The 17,522-nt window shown below is 37.6% G+C and overlaps 1 protein-coding gene across 2 annotated transcripts; it reads right to left on the reverse strand.

Annotated features, from left to right (window-relative positions):
• Nucleotides 1-11,091: 11,091 nt before the first annotated feature.
• Nucleotides 11,092-16,967, reverse strand: bub3 (BUB3 mitotic checkpoint protein). Of its 2 annotated transcripts, XM_005471398.4 has the most exons (8): nucleotides 16,790-16,967; nucleotides 14,275-14,469; nucleotides 14,114-14,183; nucleotides 13,857-14,008; nucleotides 13,207-13,365; nucleotides 12,915-13,092; nucleotides 12,455-12,671; nucleotides 11,092-11,477 (listed from the first exon to the last, which is right to left on the reverse strand). In XM_005471398.4, the coding sequence occupies exons 2-8, from the start codon at nucleotides 14,467-14,469 to the stop codon at nucleotides 11,468-11,470; spliced, it is 981 nt and encodes a 326-aa protein (XP_005471455.1). In that variant the 5' UTR covers nucleotides 16,790-16,967; the 3' UTR covers nucleotides 11,092-11,467. The 2 variants fall into 2 exon arrangements, with proteins under 2 accessions (XP_005471455.1, XP_003441831.1); XM_003441783.5 differs by lacking the exon at nucleotides 11,092-11,477 and having other exon boundaries at nucleotides 12,451-12,671.
• Between the last annotated feature and the right edge of the window lie 555 nt (nucleotides 16,968-17,522).

Consider the following 17,522-nt stretch of genomic DNA (forward strand, 5'->3'; position numbering starts at 1 on the left):
TACCTGAGTATTGTTGCTGACCATGTGTCCATGCATTTATAACCACAGTGTACCCATCTTCTAATTGTTGCTTCCAGAAGATGAATGCACCATATCACAAAGCTGAAAACATTCCAAAGTGGTTTCTTGAAGATGATGATGAATTCACGTACTCAGATGACAGTTACCTGATCTCTTAAACCAAATGCTCCAAATACAATTACTTCAATTATGTCTGAATTTAGAATCATGGATTGTTCAGACCTTTGTGTGCTCAAAATACCTTTGAAGTGTGACATTTGATCAGTACACGGACAAACATAAAAAACACTGTTTTTTAATATCACTGATTAAGGAACACATTTGTATGGGGAAAATTTTGGTTTTTATATTTTTGTTAATATTATTATATTCATTTTCTGTTTCCTTTAAGGACAATATGTTTCATTGTCTGTATATAATTGCGTGATAAATGGGTGTCATAGGCAGGATTAAGATAGAAAGACAAATGTGAGGATGAGTCAGTCGTCTAAACCTATTTCATGATTGTTGGTCACTTTCACCATTGCTGTTACTTTGCTTTGATGGACTCTTGACATAAATGATTTGAAACTGTTTTTCAAATATTTAAGAAGTAAAAGTGAGGTTTGCTGAAAGACTTGGATCAAAAGTAGGGTTTTTAGGTAGATGTTTTTACTTATACTTAATATTGTACCTAATTGCTTCCCTAAAGCTATAAGGTATCTGTAATAGTGAACCCCATATACAAAGTCATTTGTCACTACTGGGCCACAAGGTTTCTTCAAAGCCTTATTAGTGAGATGGAGGGCATCCATCAACAGCTTACCCTGCTCTTTGAAAGCATGCAGCATGTCTCCAGCACAGTAAAAGACTGGAGATTAGGAATGGATGGCTGGCCACAGGGACAAAGAAAAGTCTGTTGGACAGCGCTGTGGTGACTGGGAGGGGAGGCTGAGCGGAAATGGACATGGAGATCAGACCAGAACATAGTGTGACAATGTAACAAGGTAAACTGATCCAGGCTGTAATTCCTCTAAAAAACTGAATCAATGAGGGTTCTGTTAAAATGGAAATTCTCCAGGATATCGAGTTTAGGTGAATCTGGGAGTACATAATCAGCTGTAAATTTACAGCTGTCCCTTGCTGTAGCTGTATGAATATGTCAGGTAACCTGCGGATGGGTGTTCTGAACATCTCTAAGTTACACGTCATTGAACCAGAACATTCATGAATTGAATCTATCGTTTGAACCTACAGGTGTCCAACTTTGACCTCTAGTCATTCAATATGGTCCCAAGGGTGGCCAGGTCAGGTAGCTGGTTTGACCTTTTCTTTGTACAAGACATGGGACTCTTGCAACTTAGAGATGAAGGCCTAATCCCTCTCAAATAACAGCGAACGAGCCACTGTCTCAGCCGCAACCCTCGTGTTTCTACGCCACAGTAGCTGTATTCACATAAGTCCTCAAGTACTGACTGACCTAACTGTTTTTCCTCTCCAAAATGTTTGCTGCACTCCCTTTCACCTGCAGTTTCCCACTAGAATGTCAGCACTGCGCAAATCCAACAAACAGTTTGACCCCATTATGTGAGCGGCACATCTTCTGTGATGTTGCTGCTTCAGCTCGACTAGCTCAAAGGTTCTGATCAGACCCAGGTCAATGCACTCTTTTTAACTGTAATATTTTCTGAGATGCAAGCCTGTTTCATCTGTAGAGGGCCCTAGAGATGAAATTGTGTTGTACTCAGAGCCTAACCCTACGTGATAACCCTGTGGTTTACTGTAAGTGGGGAAATGGGTAGGAATAACTCCTGGCTCTGGTTGTGCCCTAACATAAACACTCTGAACATCAAAATGCCTGAAATTGCCAGTGAATTTGTATTCAGCAGTTAACAATTCTCGACTTTACTCTACATCTCTTATCTACCTGTAATTACAGCGGCAATTTTGGTCTCAGTTTTTCCACTTTTATGTATCCTGAACTCAAAAAAACTGGAAAAAAACTTGCACAATCACTGAGGCCAAAGCAAGTCAGGTCACCCAAATTTGAAAATGATGTTTTTCTTTCTTATATGTCCATTTTTGAGCTATCAGTCACATGGGATTTGGCTAAATTCTGTGTAATTAGTGTAAAAGCTAATTATAAAAATGGGTGGGGTGGGGGAATAAATCCACATATTTTGAGAAATTTCACCAAAGCAAAGCAAAACATATCAGAAACCCCACAAATATTAATCTAATTATTACAAAAGCATATGTATGAACATTATAGAATACTGTGTGCTAGTACTAAGATATTATAGCAGCTAAGTAAAGAAACTTCAACAATCAGAAAGTGCTCTATTATGAAGCACTTGGTGAAAGTGGGAAGGAAAAACTCACTTTTAACAGGAAGAAACCTTCAGCAGAACCAGACTCAGAGATGGGCAGCCATTCGCCATGACTGGTTGAAGGTTACCAGGTTATGGTGTATGTTTTTGGTACCAACAGCTGTACCAAATTTTATGGTCATGCATTTGACAGACCAAAAAGCTTACATCCATCCATAAACTCACACAACAAGCGCAGCTAAAAATTAATGGATACATATTTTACTCTCCAGTGAACATATTTTGCTCTTTATACTAAAGAAATAATGGGGTCAGGATTTGTGAAGGTGTAGAAAAATAAATAAGGAACAAAATTCTGCTTCCCAAAACTAAAAAAGAAACAATCGAAAGAGGTAAATCAGTTATGAATCATTGATTGAACTGACAGCTCAGAGATGTGGGTGACAAGAGGGTTGAAAAAGGCTTACAAGCAAACCACTGCTATACTTTAAAGTGTTGTGATGTAATTTTATTGCATGTGTGAATAGTAAATGCTTAAAATACTCACATATAGCACAGTATCCACGAGGAAATCAAAAACTCATGAGCTGGGAATAATCCTGAAAAATATCAGCAAAAGCAAATAGTAGATATTCCCCCTGAGAACTTTCTTGGCATCTGTATTTTTATAAAACTGATGTATGAGAGGGTTAAGAGTGCTTAAGAGAATAATGTACTGGTGTAACACAGCGAAAAATCTTTGAATGCATTTTACTGCAGCATAAAGTGTAATTGTGGTGAAAATACAACTGCAAGCTACATTTTACAGGCTTTTATACAACTACTACAATGTGATGATAAAAGGAGACGAGCCGCCCCTCTAATGCCCACCAACCCCTATTCTGTCACCACTACTTTGCTGAACAGCAATAAAGCTTTCAGAGTGTGAAAGCAGCAGGACTCGTAAGAGATTAAATATTTTCCCGCCTCTTGCGGATGTTCGAAATTAAGTGTCATCGAAATTCTATTAAATGTTCAATTAAATGTTTAGTTTTTAACACATTTCAGTGTCCAAAAAAAAGAAAAGAAAAGAGGAAAGAATCAAACAGTTGTGTATTTATGAATAAATAAATAAATGGCCACGCAGGCAGGAAGAGACAGGAGGCTGCAGAAATTAGCCGGTTTTGAAACTACTTTCAAAAGCACCACACTTGAACGAACCTACAGGACAACAAAAGACATACAGGAGTGAATAAAATAAAGCTTCCTTGCCAATTACTGTTGCGAATGCGGCCACGGTGGGGCTTTTTGTGCTTCACACAAGCAGTCTTTTCTCCCCTTATCCCCGGCTATTGAGAGGGATACATTAGCCTGGCAGGATGGATGTGGTGGAGAGGAGCAGAGCAGAGAGTTCGCAGTCATACAGCTCACTTCACGCCCAGTATTACAGATCTCTCTTATGATTTCACTCACAGTGCTCGCACACGATGTGATTTTTACCAAGTCTTTTTCTGCTTCCTAAGACTTCCACACAAATCTGCTCACTGTGCTCTTTTATCTTAAACATTTGGGTATAAAAGAGCTTTTAGTCTTTGAAGTCAGTTCATTAAAACACAGACATTTAAATGTTGCTGAAAAACTGTAACCTAAACAAGTAACCCGCTTCGACACTGATATGCTTTATTATGCTGAATATGCTTTATTTTATTTATTTATTTTGTCGCAATCATACCTCTGGACCACCTCGGCTCTTTATTATTTATGACAATTCCAGCGGGCTCTTCAGGGTCACAGTTATGTGTGAGTAAATGCTGGGTTAATGCTGCGGATAACAGCATCCATCATGCAGTTTCATTAGCACTGTCCTCTGACCCCTTCCACATAATGTTGTGAAATGTGTCAGGTGCCAGATTATGGGGAGGCATGACGATCAATACAGAAATAAGAGAGACGCGTGCGATGTTTCTGGCCCGGCTGCAGAATAAACCTTCATCCAGCATTCTGCCGCCTGTCACAAATCTGAAAAACAAATGCACTTGCCCACGGCAAGAGCCATCAATAATAATATAATGTGTGGACAATGATGAATTAGAGCCAGACTTCTCAGTGCATTGCTGTTCTACACACAGAAACATTATTGGATGAATGAATTGATCTCTGTATTCACATTAGTTTGCTTAATCTGTATTTGAGTCGATGGGACAACATACTGTTTCACTTCATCGAATTCAAAAAAGTTTATCATGTCCAATAATCAAAAGCTGTTTATGAAAGCATCTCCTTTTTGTCTCATTGATTAGGCACCATAATGCAGCCCAATCACTAATCACTCAGACAAAATGCACTTAGAAAATGACAAATGTATTTTATATTCAATAACATCGATTTTTTCTCCCCCTGCTTAGGTAACAGGTTGGAGCTTAAACAGAAGGGCAATCAAATGTATTTCCGCATAACAATTACCGACACTAACTGTGAACAACGAACATGTTTAAAATAGGTCGCTGTGTTTAATCAAAGATGTTGTAGTAACAGTTCAAATTCCCTTCAGTTTTTGTCACTGAACTGCTTCGGATCTGGGATGTTGCAATATGATCACATCAACAGTTGCTGCAGGTTTGTTGGCTGCACATCTTTGATGCGAATCTTTCTTTCCACCACATCCCAGTGGTGCTCTGTTGGATACAGTGCACTACAGTAAACTAATCTTCATATTTAAGAAATATCTCTTAGATGATTTGACCAGAACTTTTTTCTAATGTTCTGTTGTCCACTTTGGTGAACCTGTGTGTATTTTACCCTCAGTTTCCATTTGGTTGTGTCTTCTGCTGCTTCAAGGTATAACATGCTGTGGGTTCAGAGATGCTCTTCTGCATACTTCTTCATACTTCATACCTCTAACCTCTGGCATCAACAAGGCATTCCCTAGAGATGGTTGTAGGGGAAAAATCCCAGTAGATCAACTGTTTCTGAAATACTCAGACCAGGCCATCTGGCACCAACAACCATGCCATGTTCAAAGTTTCTTTAATCATCGTTTTTCCCTAATGATGCTTGTTTTCAACTTCAGCAGGTTGTTTGGCCATGGTCACATGCCTAATGCACTGAGTCATTGCCATGGGATTGGCTGATTAGATTTTTGACGTAATGAGCAGTTGAACAATTGAAAAGGTATAACTAACAAAGTGGCAGTTGAGTGCATATTATTAGTATTATACTATTTAGCACCAGTAATCGATGCCAAATATCGTAGTATAACTTGTAGTTTTTAAACAATACTATGGTCAACCTACATAAACGTCCACAGGTCCTTGTATAAACTAGTCAATATTACTGAATATAAAGAAAGCTAATACCAGAAAACAGCTCCAAGCAGCTTCATTTAAGTAGTTATGTTACTCTAGACCCATGAGATCCTCATGGCCCACAATGACAATAGCATTGGTATACATGTTCCTGTGATCTGTGTCTTGACCCAAATGTCACAGGGCATATACAAACACAAAAAGTAATAATAGTGCTAAGTGTTTTCATTTTCTTATGATGCAGGATTTAGACAAATAAATGAGAAGCAAATATAGATTGATAGTGAAAAGGAAATGGACTATATTGATTTGAACTGAAAATGAAGGCCACTGGCTACTGTGGCTTTGCCTTCCACCCATTGTGACCCGAGTGTTAATATAAATGCAAGTATTTAACCTTAAGCTATGCTGTATATAATTGCATGGTAAGCCCAGGTTTAGCTGTGCCTTCTTCTATTTGACACTAACACTTAATTGTCTGATAATGGCTGTCTTGAAATTTTATTCTGCAAGGGATTTTGCCAATAACCTCTAATAAAGCAGGTTGAAATGGATACAAGGAGTAAGTTAAATCTTGGCCACACTCACCCAGAGGCACAGAGGAAACTTGAGCCTCAAAGATTTGGTGCATTAGTTCTGCTAAGCTAACCGTGAATGCTAATTGCAGGAAGGACAAACTGTAACCCCTGCCCTGTGGCCATGAACCCATTAAACAGCACAGAGAGTTCATAGGTATGGAGAGTGCACAAAGAGGCTTGCCTGAAAAGACCTGCAATCTGATTTCAGTTTAAATGGGGATACCTACTTACTGTTTTTCAAAGGTTCCCCAGGGATGTGCCCTCCCTGTATTCAAAGTAAGACTGCTTGTCACTCCAAAACTGACCGCAAATCATCTGTACAATGCAACAGGTTCTGGAGTCTGTTGTGTGATACAGAGAACTTGGGTGTCTCTCTACAGGACACAGATCAGTTATGTCTAAGTGCTTGTGGTTTCACGCCCTGGAGGGTAACAACCCAGTCATGGTAACATATGACACCCTGTACATGGAAAAGGTGTTCTTTATGATAAGGAGCAATAAAGCATTGCCACTGAATCACCAACCTTAATTATTTAGATTGAACTTTCATTTAGGCATAGATTGCTAAAAACACACCAGACAAAATACAAAACCATGCTAGTGATAAAACATTACCACGAATGCTATTATGCACACAACAGTATCCCAATTTAGATTGATTGCTTGCTAATGTTTGCTGATTAGCACCAAACATAAATGTGTTTGTTCAAAACCAGATGCTGGACAAACCAGATTCTTTATCAAATCTGACATTTGATAAAGTTCATGATTTCTTAGTTTTGTCCATATTTCTCACACTTAAATGTTTAAAATCTTCAAATAAATGTTCATATTTGACAAAGGTAACTATAAAAAAAAAATCTCAATTTTATTACTTTATGAAAAAGTCACAGCTACTTTCTGAATGTGCCATCTGCATCTGCTAACCACTCTTCTGCAGAATAAGTGGTCAAATGGTCCATTTATGAGGCCTTGGACAGTTTACATTGGTGGAAGATACACACAAGTGTAACTGATAACCTGGTAGCCGAACGTTCCACGTATTAATGCTTACGTTTGTTTACGCTGTTTGTGTAAAATACAGAAATACATTTATTATGTGATGCCCTTTATAGTGAAGTTAGTCTAAATGTAATACCTAATAAGATGTGGTAGTGTGATTAACACAACAGTGGCTGTGTAATTTAAAACAGCATCAATTTAGTTTTTATACAAGGTTGTTACACTGATAATTTCTTTCAATTTCTACAGTTTCCAAAGTTAATATCATGGTCTTTTCCTCCCCAGATTTAGCATGCTGTGTCCACTTCATCCAAACTTCGGGGAACGAAACCCAACCCTTTCACTCGGACATGGCTGTGGCCTGCCTCAGCACCTCGCTCCTATCTGCCCCTGCCCCAGGGAGGCTTTTAAAGGAGCTTTGGTGGGCGAGACAACATCTTCTCAAGAGCATTGTAGTTACATTAGAGCGTAATTAGGCGATAAAGCTTAAGGCCATGTAACCCACTGCTAGGTGTCACACTCACAGCTATCCATCTCTTTTACAGGGCTGACAGGGGACAGGGGCACTCCTCTGGGAGCTGGACTGTAGTAAATTAAAAATCTCTGGGCATGACAAGGGGGGTCACAGTTATTTGGTTTGACGTTCCATTTTGGCTCGTAAGCTTTGCGCTGGAGATTAAGTTAAATACAGTGCAGTCCAAATCCTTATTTAAATCATTTAAAAATTTAGTAAAGGTCTCTAAAATTATTAATTTGGATTACATTTCTTTATTAAATTAAATGTATGAATGATATTTTAGAAAAAATATAAAATAAATAACTTTTTAACCTCACTGGTGGCATAGTGCTATGAAAAAGTACTTTCCCCCATCCACATTTTTTTTTTTTTGCACGTTTTTCACATGTGTTTGAGATCATCAAACAAATTGTAATTAGACAAAGATAACTAGAGTGAATGCAAAATGCTATTTTAAAATGATGGTTTCATTTATTAAGGGGAAAAACCTATCCAAAGCTACCTGACCCTGTGCCAAAAAGTAATTGCCCCCTAAACCTAATAACTGCTTGTGCCTCCCTTGGCAGCAAAAACTGCAATCAAGCATTTGTGATAACTGACAATGAGCCTTTCACATCACTGTGGAAGAATTTTGACCTACTGACAATTCTTTTGATTCAGCCCATTGAAGGTTTTTCGAGCGTGAACCTTCTGTTTAAGGTCATACCAAAGCATCTCAGATTTAGGGCTAGACTTTGAATAGGCCACTCCAAAACCTTCATTTTGTTTTTTTGAGCAGAGGTGAGTTTACCGGCATGTTTTGGATCTTTGTCCTGCTGCATAAACCCAGGTGTGCTTACGCTTTAGGGCACAAACTGATGGCCAGACTATCACACTACCGCCATGTTTCACTGTTGGTATGAAATTTGTATTATGAAATACAGTTTGGCAAATGTGAGACAGCCTTGTTTGGTCAACAGTAGTTTTCACCTTGAAACTTTCCCGTGGGCTCCATCTTTGCTCATCCTCTTTCTTATTGTTGAATCATGAACTCTAACCTTAAATGTTTTGGGTGCTTTTGTGACCTGGATGAGTCGTCGATGCACTCTTGGAGTAATTTTCATGAGCTGGCCCCTGCTGGGAAGGTTTTCTCTCCATGGTTTGCTGGAGTCCCAAATCCTTAGAAATGGCTTTGCCACCCTTTCCTGCCTGATAGATGCCAATGACTTTGTTTCTCTGCTAATTCTTTAGATCATGGCATGATGTGTTGCTTCATGAGATCTTTTAGCCTCCTTCACTTTGTCAGACAAGTTCAGTTTAACTGAAACTAAACTCACTTTTCCAAAAAATGCAGTTAATAACATTTAATTTTTAATTTAACAAAGGGTATATTTACCTTTTCTCACACAGGGATACACAGGTTTGGAAAGCTTGTTTCTCTTATTAAAATAAATCATTATTTGTATATACTTGGGTTAATTACTGTAATTTTACAATTTGTTTGATAATTTATGTAACAAATATGCAAAAATAACTGAATAAAAACCAGGAAGAGGGCAAACATTTTTTCATAAGTATTAAAGGAGGCTTTGTTAGAAAATGACATTCACAACATTCTGCTCTTTATGCATTTACTCAACACCGCCCCCCCCAAAAAACCGTAATACCTTGAACACTGAACCATATTAGGTGTGCTGATATGGTTATGAAATCTTGTAATCAGTTTTCTTCCAGCATGAAATATAATTTATGCTCATTAAAGATTACCATAGTCTAATTTTTATGATTTAAAATTGTGATTTTACAATGAAAGGCTTGAAGGAAGTGCATTATAGCATGGTGTCACTGTGTGTCTTTGTGGTCTACAGTAAGTAACAATGAAATGTAAGACAAACCAGAATGTGGTCAATAGTTTCCTGATGCATCATGTGATTTCCCCATTTTTCCCCAGCTCACGAAGGACGCAGGGCTATCATCAGCTTGATATAATATTAGAAACCGGTCTTGAGAGATAAGGTGTCTGCTGAAGGTCATCTGCGCCCTCTTGAGTGAACATAAGAGCCCTTTGTGGTTGGGTTAAATGCACCTGACAGGCTGTTGGAGGACAATCACCCATTTTAATTGTCATGTAACGGTTTCATGTAGAGCCAAAGTGTCTGCAACACTTCAGTGGTTGGAAATCAGAGCCCAGCCACACAACCACAGATGTGGTTATCTGAACATTTGCTAGAGGAAATTTAAAAAAAAAAGACATTTGGAAGAACATGCTGATAGATAATCCAGCTATCTGCAACAATTTGTTAAATTACAGAGCTTAATAAATCTTTTAATAAAAGGGTTGGAAAAATACTAACTGCCTTAATGCACCTTTCAAATAGACTGCTAAATTACTTTTTCCTGTGTAACACCTATCCAATATGGGTTTAATGAACACTCACTAAATTTTGCAATTTAGTAGAAGCCAAAAAATGACAGGAAACAAGGTAATTCACTACAGCCACAATAACAAACCCCTGCCCATTCTCCCTCTATTTCCATGAATGCCATTTCATATTAAGCTGCAGTCCTAATCCAACGTCAAAGACAGACTCATTATCGACAATCATGGGAATTAGTTACATCATTTCACCAAAGTGGACTAATCATTTCCAGGATACTGCAGAAGCAGATAAAACCATTAGGAAAAAAATAGGATCTCTTAAATAGAATAATTGACATCTATATCTTCTCTCATGCTTAGGCTGAAAGGTTTCAGAAACTGCATTAGATGCCATTGAAAATCTGCAGGAAAAAGACATCGCTTATATTTTTCCAGAGCTGCGCTGTGCCAGTCGTATATTACCAAATACTGCATTAAAAAAGCCTGTGTTGCATCTAATTCTGTCACCAGTGTAACAACTGGCACAGTCTAGCAGATAAATTCAGTGATAATACACTTTTAAAAAGTTTTAGTCCTCTGAAATATCACTGCTGTCATCTGCTAAAACAGCAGAATTAGCTCAGTGTTTATGGGTTGGATGTTACCATAAATCCACTACTAAGGGATCGATCTATCTATTTAAAAAAACGACTAAACTTGATGACCCGGCCTATTTAATCATCCTTTTTTTAAAAGGATGATTAAATAGGCCGGGTCATCAAGTTTAGTCGTTTTTTTTTTTCTCCAAATTTTTCCACAGTAATAAACCAGGATCTTGTTTAGGCCAAAGACCTCTGATGTCTATCAGCAGAGGTCACTGTCTGGGGGCAAGTGGAGCCCACAGCAAGATGAGTGGATCATCACTTTCCCTCAACACATCATCAAGAGAACAATCCTTATTGCCTTGACACATTCCTAGCATTTCTCCAGCTGTTGTTCATGCAGGTAGCATGTGACAGAATATAAATGAACTTCATGCTGGTCATATTTGAACATTTATTAAATTCCAAGTATCAAACTGTGAGCATTGAAAGACTGATCCAAGAACAGCTGCAACTGTGCCTTGTTAAAATGTCAAAATACCAAAATGACCAAGGGGAAAGAAAAGTCAAAAAAGTACAGTATATACAAAAATGATTTTAGTCAAGAAAGAACAAGACAAATACATGAAAGAATGACATATTTAACACAGACCAGAAACGAGAAGAAAATGTAACAACTGTTACTTAAATTACAAATGCTGTTTGGGAATGGAAAGAAATGACAGGAAACGATATAGTAATGGTACACTGGATGCCAGCAGATAAATCCAATGTGATAAAGGCTTCAAAGGCAGAGGGAAGTCTTCCTCTGTGCACTTAGGTTGACCTGTAAACCAAAAAACACAAGAAGAGATTCAATTAACTTGAGCAATCACTGAATAGATACATGGAGACAAGTCATATCCCATTTGGTAACTACAGTTTTGTATCATTGCTTCTTTTCAAAGTTCTCGACAAAAGCCACTCGCCTTTAAATTAAGTCGGTACTTTAAAATTACTTTTAACATCTGCTTATTGAGATTACAATCAATCTTTCTGCATCTAAAAGCTGCAATGAAAAAAAGCACATTTAAGGCATCCTGAGGTGAAGGACAAGATAACCTTAAAGAGATTTGGATTTTTTGGCCAGAGTCCCAGTATAGTCATGGCTATGATATACACCACAAAGATAAGCCTCAAAATGCCAGGTCGTGGTTACCAAACACATGACAAGAAACTGTTGAGCTCTGCAACCAAGTTCTAGGGACAAGTATGGCTGATGGTGAAAGAGACAATCTGGTATTTGAAAAGTATGTTGTGATGTTTATGGACTATTATGGATGTTTACCTGCCAGTACCTATTCAGCTTACTCAAATAAAGCTGAAAATGAACTCTATTAAAATCTATGATTTATTTCAAATTAGATACAGATGGAAATATTAAGAATTCCTTTTAAAATACTTTAGGTCTGGATTGAAAAACAAGTCAAAAGAACACCTCAATGCTTTTGACATTGATAAAACAGGGGTAGTATTTATAACAGGCCCACTTTAATGGACTGCCTCATGCTATACAGAAGGTTTATATTTATTTGGTCACTGGGTGTATATTTATAACAGCCATAGATGTACAAAGTGAAAGGGGGACTTCAAGTTCTCATCTATCTTTCACTATCGGATATTGAAAAGTGGATGGACAGAGATAAAGATCAGCATATGCTGCAGCTCGACGTGCACATTGTAAACAGCACTGCTCAGAGATTCAGAGGTATGAAACTGCCATTCTGAGCAGTACTTTGCACAGCAGACAAGAGGAAGACTCACTTGGGCTTTGTCTCAGCATCTGTGACCTGGCGGATAAAGATGGCATCCTCTGGATGGCTGATGTCTCCTTTCTCAAACATGTAGGAGGCGGCGATTGCAAGCATGGTGCCATCATTATTAAAGGCCAGTGATGCAATACTGGTCGGGTACCGATGGAACTGACACAGACGCTTCTTGTTGAATGGATCCCAGATGTTCACAAAGCCATCTGAGCCACCTGGTAAAAGGAGAGGTTCAAGGTCAACCTCAAAAAGTTTTTAAGCCTTGGTATTGCTGAGATTTGGATCTATATTAACAAGAGTTCTGGATGCAACCTTGGCAGTTAAGAGGTGAAGGTCAGAGAAAAATCTGAGATATTTTCTGTAACTGTGACTTTTTTTGTATATACATATATAAGCTAAGAAAGGTCTAAGAAGAAACAAATACCTGCTTTTGTCAAGTACTAACTAGCCAATCTTACCTGTGGCAAAGGTGTTATGAACACTGTGAAATGAGATGGCATTGACAGGATAAACATGCTCGATTCCTTCTTCCTTCAGCCTGTGGCACTTGAAAGCGTATTTCTTCTTCTGAACTTCCTGGCTTGGGTCCAGGTACTCCACAGCTACACGTCCCTCAATTGAACTCAAGACATACCCCTGGAGCCAAGACAGAAAATATGAGGTTAAAATTTGACTCTATATTATCAGGTTCTATTAAGAACAAATTATCAGCCAGGTTTTAACACAGTCTTTATATTTTATAAAGTCTACCTGTTTGTTGGGGAAGGCTCTAATGCAGCGCGTCTGATACTTCAGACTGGACTCTCTTCTTTGCTGTACATATCCCATGTTTCTCAAATCCCACACCAGTACTCGTCGTCCTGCTGTGCCAACAATCAGCCTATCTCCAGCCACAGAGAGGGTATACACCTTTGACAGAGACAAGTTATGAGACAAGATGGCGACATCACTAGCAGTACCAAAAATCATATGAAATGTATATGCATATGCATACAACATTACTTAACCACATGCAAACATATTAAACTTAACATCTTTTTCTGTGTTAACCATTATGGGAAAGTAAATGAATACAATGTCTAATGTAGGGAGCTTTCTAGAAAGTATCTTAATAGCTACATCACTGTGTACCAGTATTAGGAGTAAAGCCAAAATAAAATGTAAATAAAATCCATCAAAAAAATGTCCTGTTTTCATTAATAGTCTTATCAACTCATTCTCAATAACAACTGCTGAACAAATGCCCTCCCGAGAATCCAAAATACTTTGTTGCTTTGAAAAGCATGAATCTCCAAAAATGTCATGTTTTCTTTTTAAACTTTAATAGCAATTCTGAAAACATGTATATAACAATCTTATAAACAATGTGATTAAGCTCAGTGGTGGCTCGACTGCTTTACCTTGTCTGGCTGAGTAAAGGTGCCAGCGTTGCAGGGCGTTCGTGGGTCCCACAGTCGAACTGATCTATCCCAGCTACCTGTTACCATGACATTAACTTCTGGGCAGTACTCTACACAACGAATGGCAGCATCATGTGTTCCAACAATTGTGTCTGTTTAAAGAGAAGAAACCAGCAGAATATAGATGAAAGCATTCCAACATATATGTTTTACTACTACTACTACTTCTTAATCCACCTACCAGATTAGTAACATACCTTGGTCTGTGTTCAAATCATGCATTTTTAACTGTGCATCTAAACCTCCACTCCAAGAATGTGTTGGATCCTGAAAGTTAAAGGTTTCATCATTTGAGCACACCAGACTTCAAGGTTATAATATAACAAGAAGAAACCTAAGCACAAAATATGTGACCTACATAAAATGCACAATCCAGAACTGGAGCCGTGTGCTGGTACTTCATTCGCATGGTGTTGCCTCCCACGTCATAGAGACGGACAGTGCAGTCCCAAGAGGAAACCAGGAGAAACTGTGCTGTGCTGGGACTGAACTTGACAGCAGAGATGCCATCCTCTGGTCCCTGATTGAGCTTGTACTCGTTTGAACCTGTCATCTGCAGCAGAGAAAAATGAGCAAGCGATTTAAACTTTAATAGTAATCAACCCTGCAAGGTGTTTTAATGCAACCTAACTGACATTTAGACTGGAGTCACAACAAAACACAACAGAGGTCAAACATTATAAACTGGGCTGTTAATTTCAATCTAACTACCCAGTTTTAAATACTGCTCCACTATGAACATCTATGACACTGTCAAAACACATATTTTATTCATTTCCTCATTCATTTGGAAAAAAATGTCTGTATAGAAATTTTTAACACTTTATTGGGTAAGGAGCTATATTTGGTAACTTAATAGCCAAAATTAGCACCCCAATGCTTCATATTAAGATTGTAGAGCCATGGATTCCTCCCAGTGAGTCAGCAAAGATCAGGTTATACACACACACACACACACACACATATGTATATATACACATATATATACACATATACATATATATATGTGTGTGTGTGTGTGTATGTATATATATATATACATACATACATACATACATACATACATACATGTATGTATATATATATATATATATATATATATATATATATATATATATATATATATATATATATACACACACACACACACACACACACACACACACACACATATATATACATACATGTATACGTGTGTATACGTGTATATACGTGTACGTACGTACGTACGTACATACGTACATACATATATATATATATATATACACACACACACACACACACACAGACAGTGACCTACACTTCAGTATTCTTTCACAAATTGGGGAACTGTGTTTTTGACCCTTATCTACTCCCATACCATTCATCATAAAATTGAAATTAACACTGGTAGCTGTGCATATAGTTCCAGTTGTATAGTTGTGATAGAAGTTGAGATAGGTGTTGTTTGTTCAGGATTTCTGGAAATTTGAGACATCTGTGGCATAAAAACGGTAGCAACATATTTGATCATATGACCTGTTCACCTGAAACTGGTACAAGGGATGTCAAGTCCACTTTAGACACACAATGGATGTATCTAGCAAGCCATACTTGTGTTATGAAAAACAAAAAAAATAAAAAACTATTATAAACGTAGGACAGCAGATGTCAATTGTATATTGAACCTTGCCACAAGTTTGTGTGATAATATAAAGTGATTCAGTGATAAATTTATTCCACTTGACATTTTCAGGCTATAAATAGAACCACAGATGCTATATGTAGTTCATTTTATAAGCATACATCCATGTATTTTTTACCGTGAGTCTTGTTACTGCTAAAACTGACTTAGTATTTCAATATATGTGAATAATTTATTTTTGACTGAATCACATGTAAGAGAAAATAAGTGGTACCACCACTAGTTATACCATTTTTACTCCTTGTTATACATTTACATTCTGCATCACCATTTTAGATTAAGGCTTCACTGTTAATGCTCACCTTCAAAGTTGGCTGGATATTTATGTTCTCTCTTTTATTTTGCATTTGAGTAGTTGCAACCTTTTTTAAGTACCATGCCACAAAATAAACCCTATATCCGGGTGGATACACATGCAGCGAAAGAGCTTAAATTGTTGCTGGAAATTATAAATATTTTGTTACAATGTCTTATTGGAAATTATGTCACCTTACAGAAGCTTCACCAAGTATCATAAGGCCTGTGACTGAACAGGACTGCTGTTATCGTTGTGACAAATGCCAGTATTATACAAGATAAAAATGTTTCCCTAAAATCGTTTTTAGTTTTTCCAGTACTTTATTTTATATACACACACTTTTTGGAAACATGTTTACCTAAGATGGGGAGGAGTGACTATACTGATTGTGATTTGCAACACAACGTGCTCCAATGACACTTCAGATTTGAAATTTTGAATTTCCACGTCTTTCAGTGACTCCCTTATAAAGGGTTACTATTACTTAGAAGTTATTAGTGGCTTCAGTGAAAACCAAACATGCGTTTTTATACACATTAGAAAGCTAAATAAATTACCTGGTCGCAACCACAGCCTAACAGCAGCTGGTTAAAGGCTTTGTTGCTTGTTTTTAATGCAGCCCACCGACAGAATACCCGCCCCAAATAGTAGCTAGCAACCATATAAACTAAAATACATGTTTATATGCCTTTCTGTCAGTTGAATGACTGCGTTACTTGTGACTTTATAACCGCATTACTTTTTGTTCCACACTGACTGGACTCATTGTTCAGTTAAATCCAGGAATTACACCAAGCCCACTACTACTACTCTTGCCACTGGTGTTAGCTAATGCTAGCTTGAAAGGGTAAAAGCAACGAGCACAAATGTTAGTAGTTTCACTTCACTTACCGCTTCAGTCAGATGTCGTTCGGACGTGACCAGTTGGTTTATTTGTCAAGAGCGATTATTATACCTTTTTAGTTAACTATAAAATATAAAAATATATGAATATACGAGAACACAATGTGGCTGCGTGAGGCTAGCTCGCTACCGATGGTCCACAAGGCGCTGATTGGTTGAAAGAAATGTTCAAGTTCGCGCCTGCGATTTCATTGGCTGAGCTGATTTCTACGGTTATTTCCGTTGTTTCAATACAGAACACGTGACATGGGTCCCTTTTCCGTCTTACGCCGTATTTCTTACTAGAGCCTACTTTCTAAGATGATTAGCCCTGATATCTATCTATCTATCTATCTATCTATCTATCTATCTATCTATCTATCTATGCAAGCATTTATCTGTAGTTTTATTCTAAAATCATGAAGTTGTATAGCTCATATGTTAAATAAACAGGTAGCAGAAAAGCTGAGAAAAAAGTGAGCACATTTTGAAACAGGCACCTGTACAATGTGCCTTTTTTGTTGTCCATTGTTTTGCTTTTGGCTTTTTGGTTTTGGTTTTTGAAGTTTGACGAGGAATTTACCACATACATTAACCACCATAAATCAACCATATTGAGGCACATGTAATGGTATATTTTAGTTTAAGTTGCTCTCATGCGCCATTCAATAAGGGAAATAATAATAAAAATTAAAAAAAAAAGAATAATAAAATAAAGCATTTAGGAACGTGATGAATTTAT

Source organism: Oreochromis niloticus, linkage group LG8, assembly GCF_001858045.2.
Source record: "Oreochromis niloticus isolate F11D_XX linkage group LG8, O_niloticus_UMD_NMBU, whole genome shotgun sequence".
Classification (NCBI taxonomy): Eukaryota; Metazoa; Chordata; class Actinopteri; order Cichliformes; family Cichlidae; genus Oreochromis; species Oreochromis niloticus.

Excerpts from the sequence above, each read along its gene's own strand:
- bub3 (XM_005471398.4), bottom strand. The coding sequence starts at position 14,469 with ATGACAGGTTCAAACGAGTACAAGCTCAATCAGGGACCAGAGGATGGC. Across the intron at positions 14,184-14,274 it reads TTCTGGATTGTGCATTTTAT|GATCCAACACATTCTTGGAG; the intron begins GTAGGTCACATA and ends TTTAACTTTCAG. Across the intron at positions 13,366-13,856 it reads CCTTTACTCAGCCAGACAAG|GTGTATACCCTCTCTGTGGC; the intron begins GTAAAGCAGTCG and ends TCTCTGTCAAAG.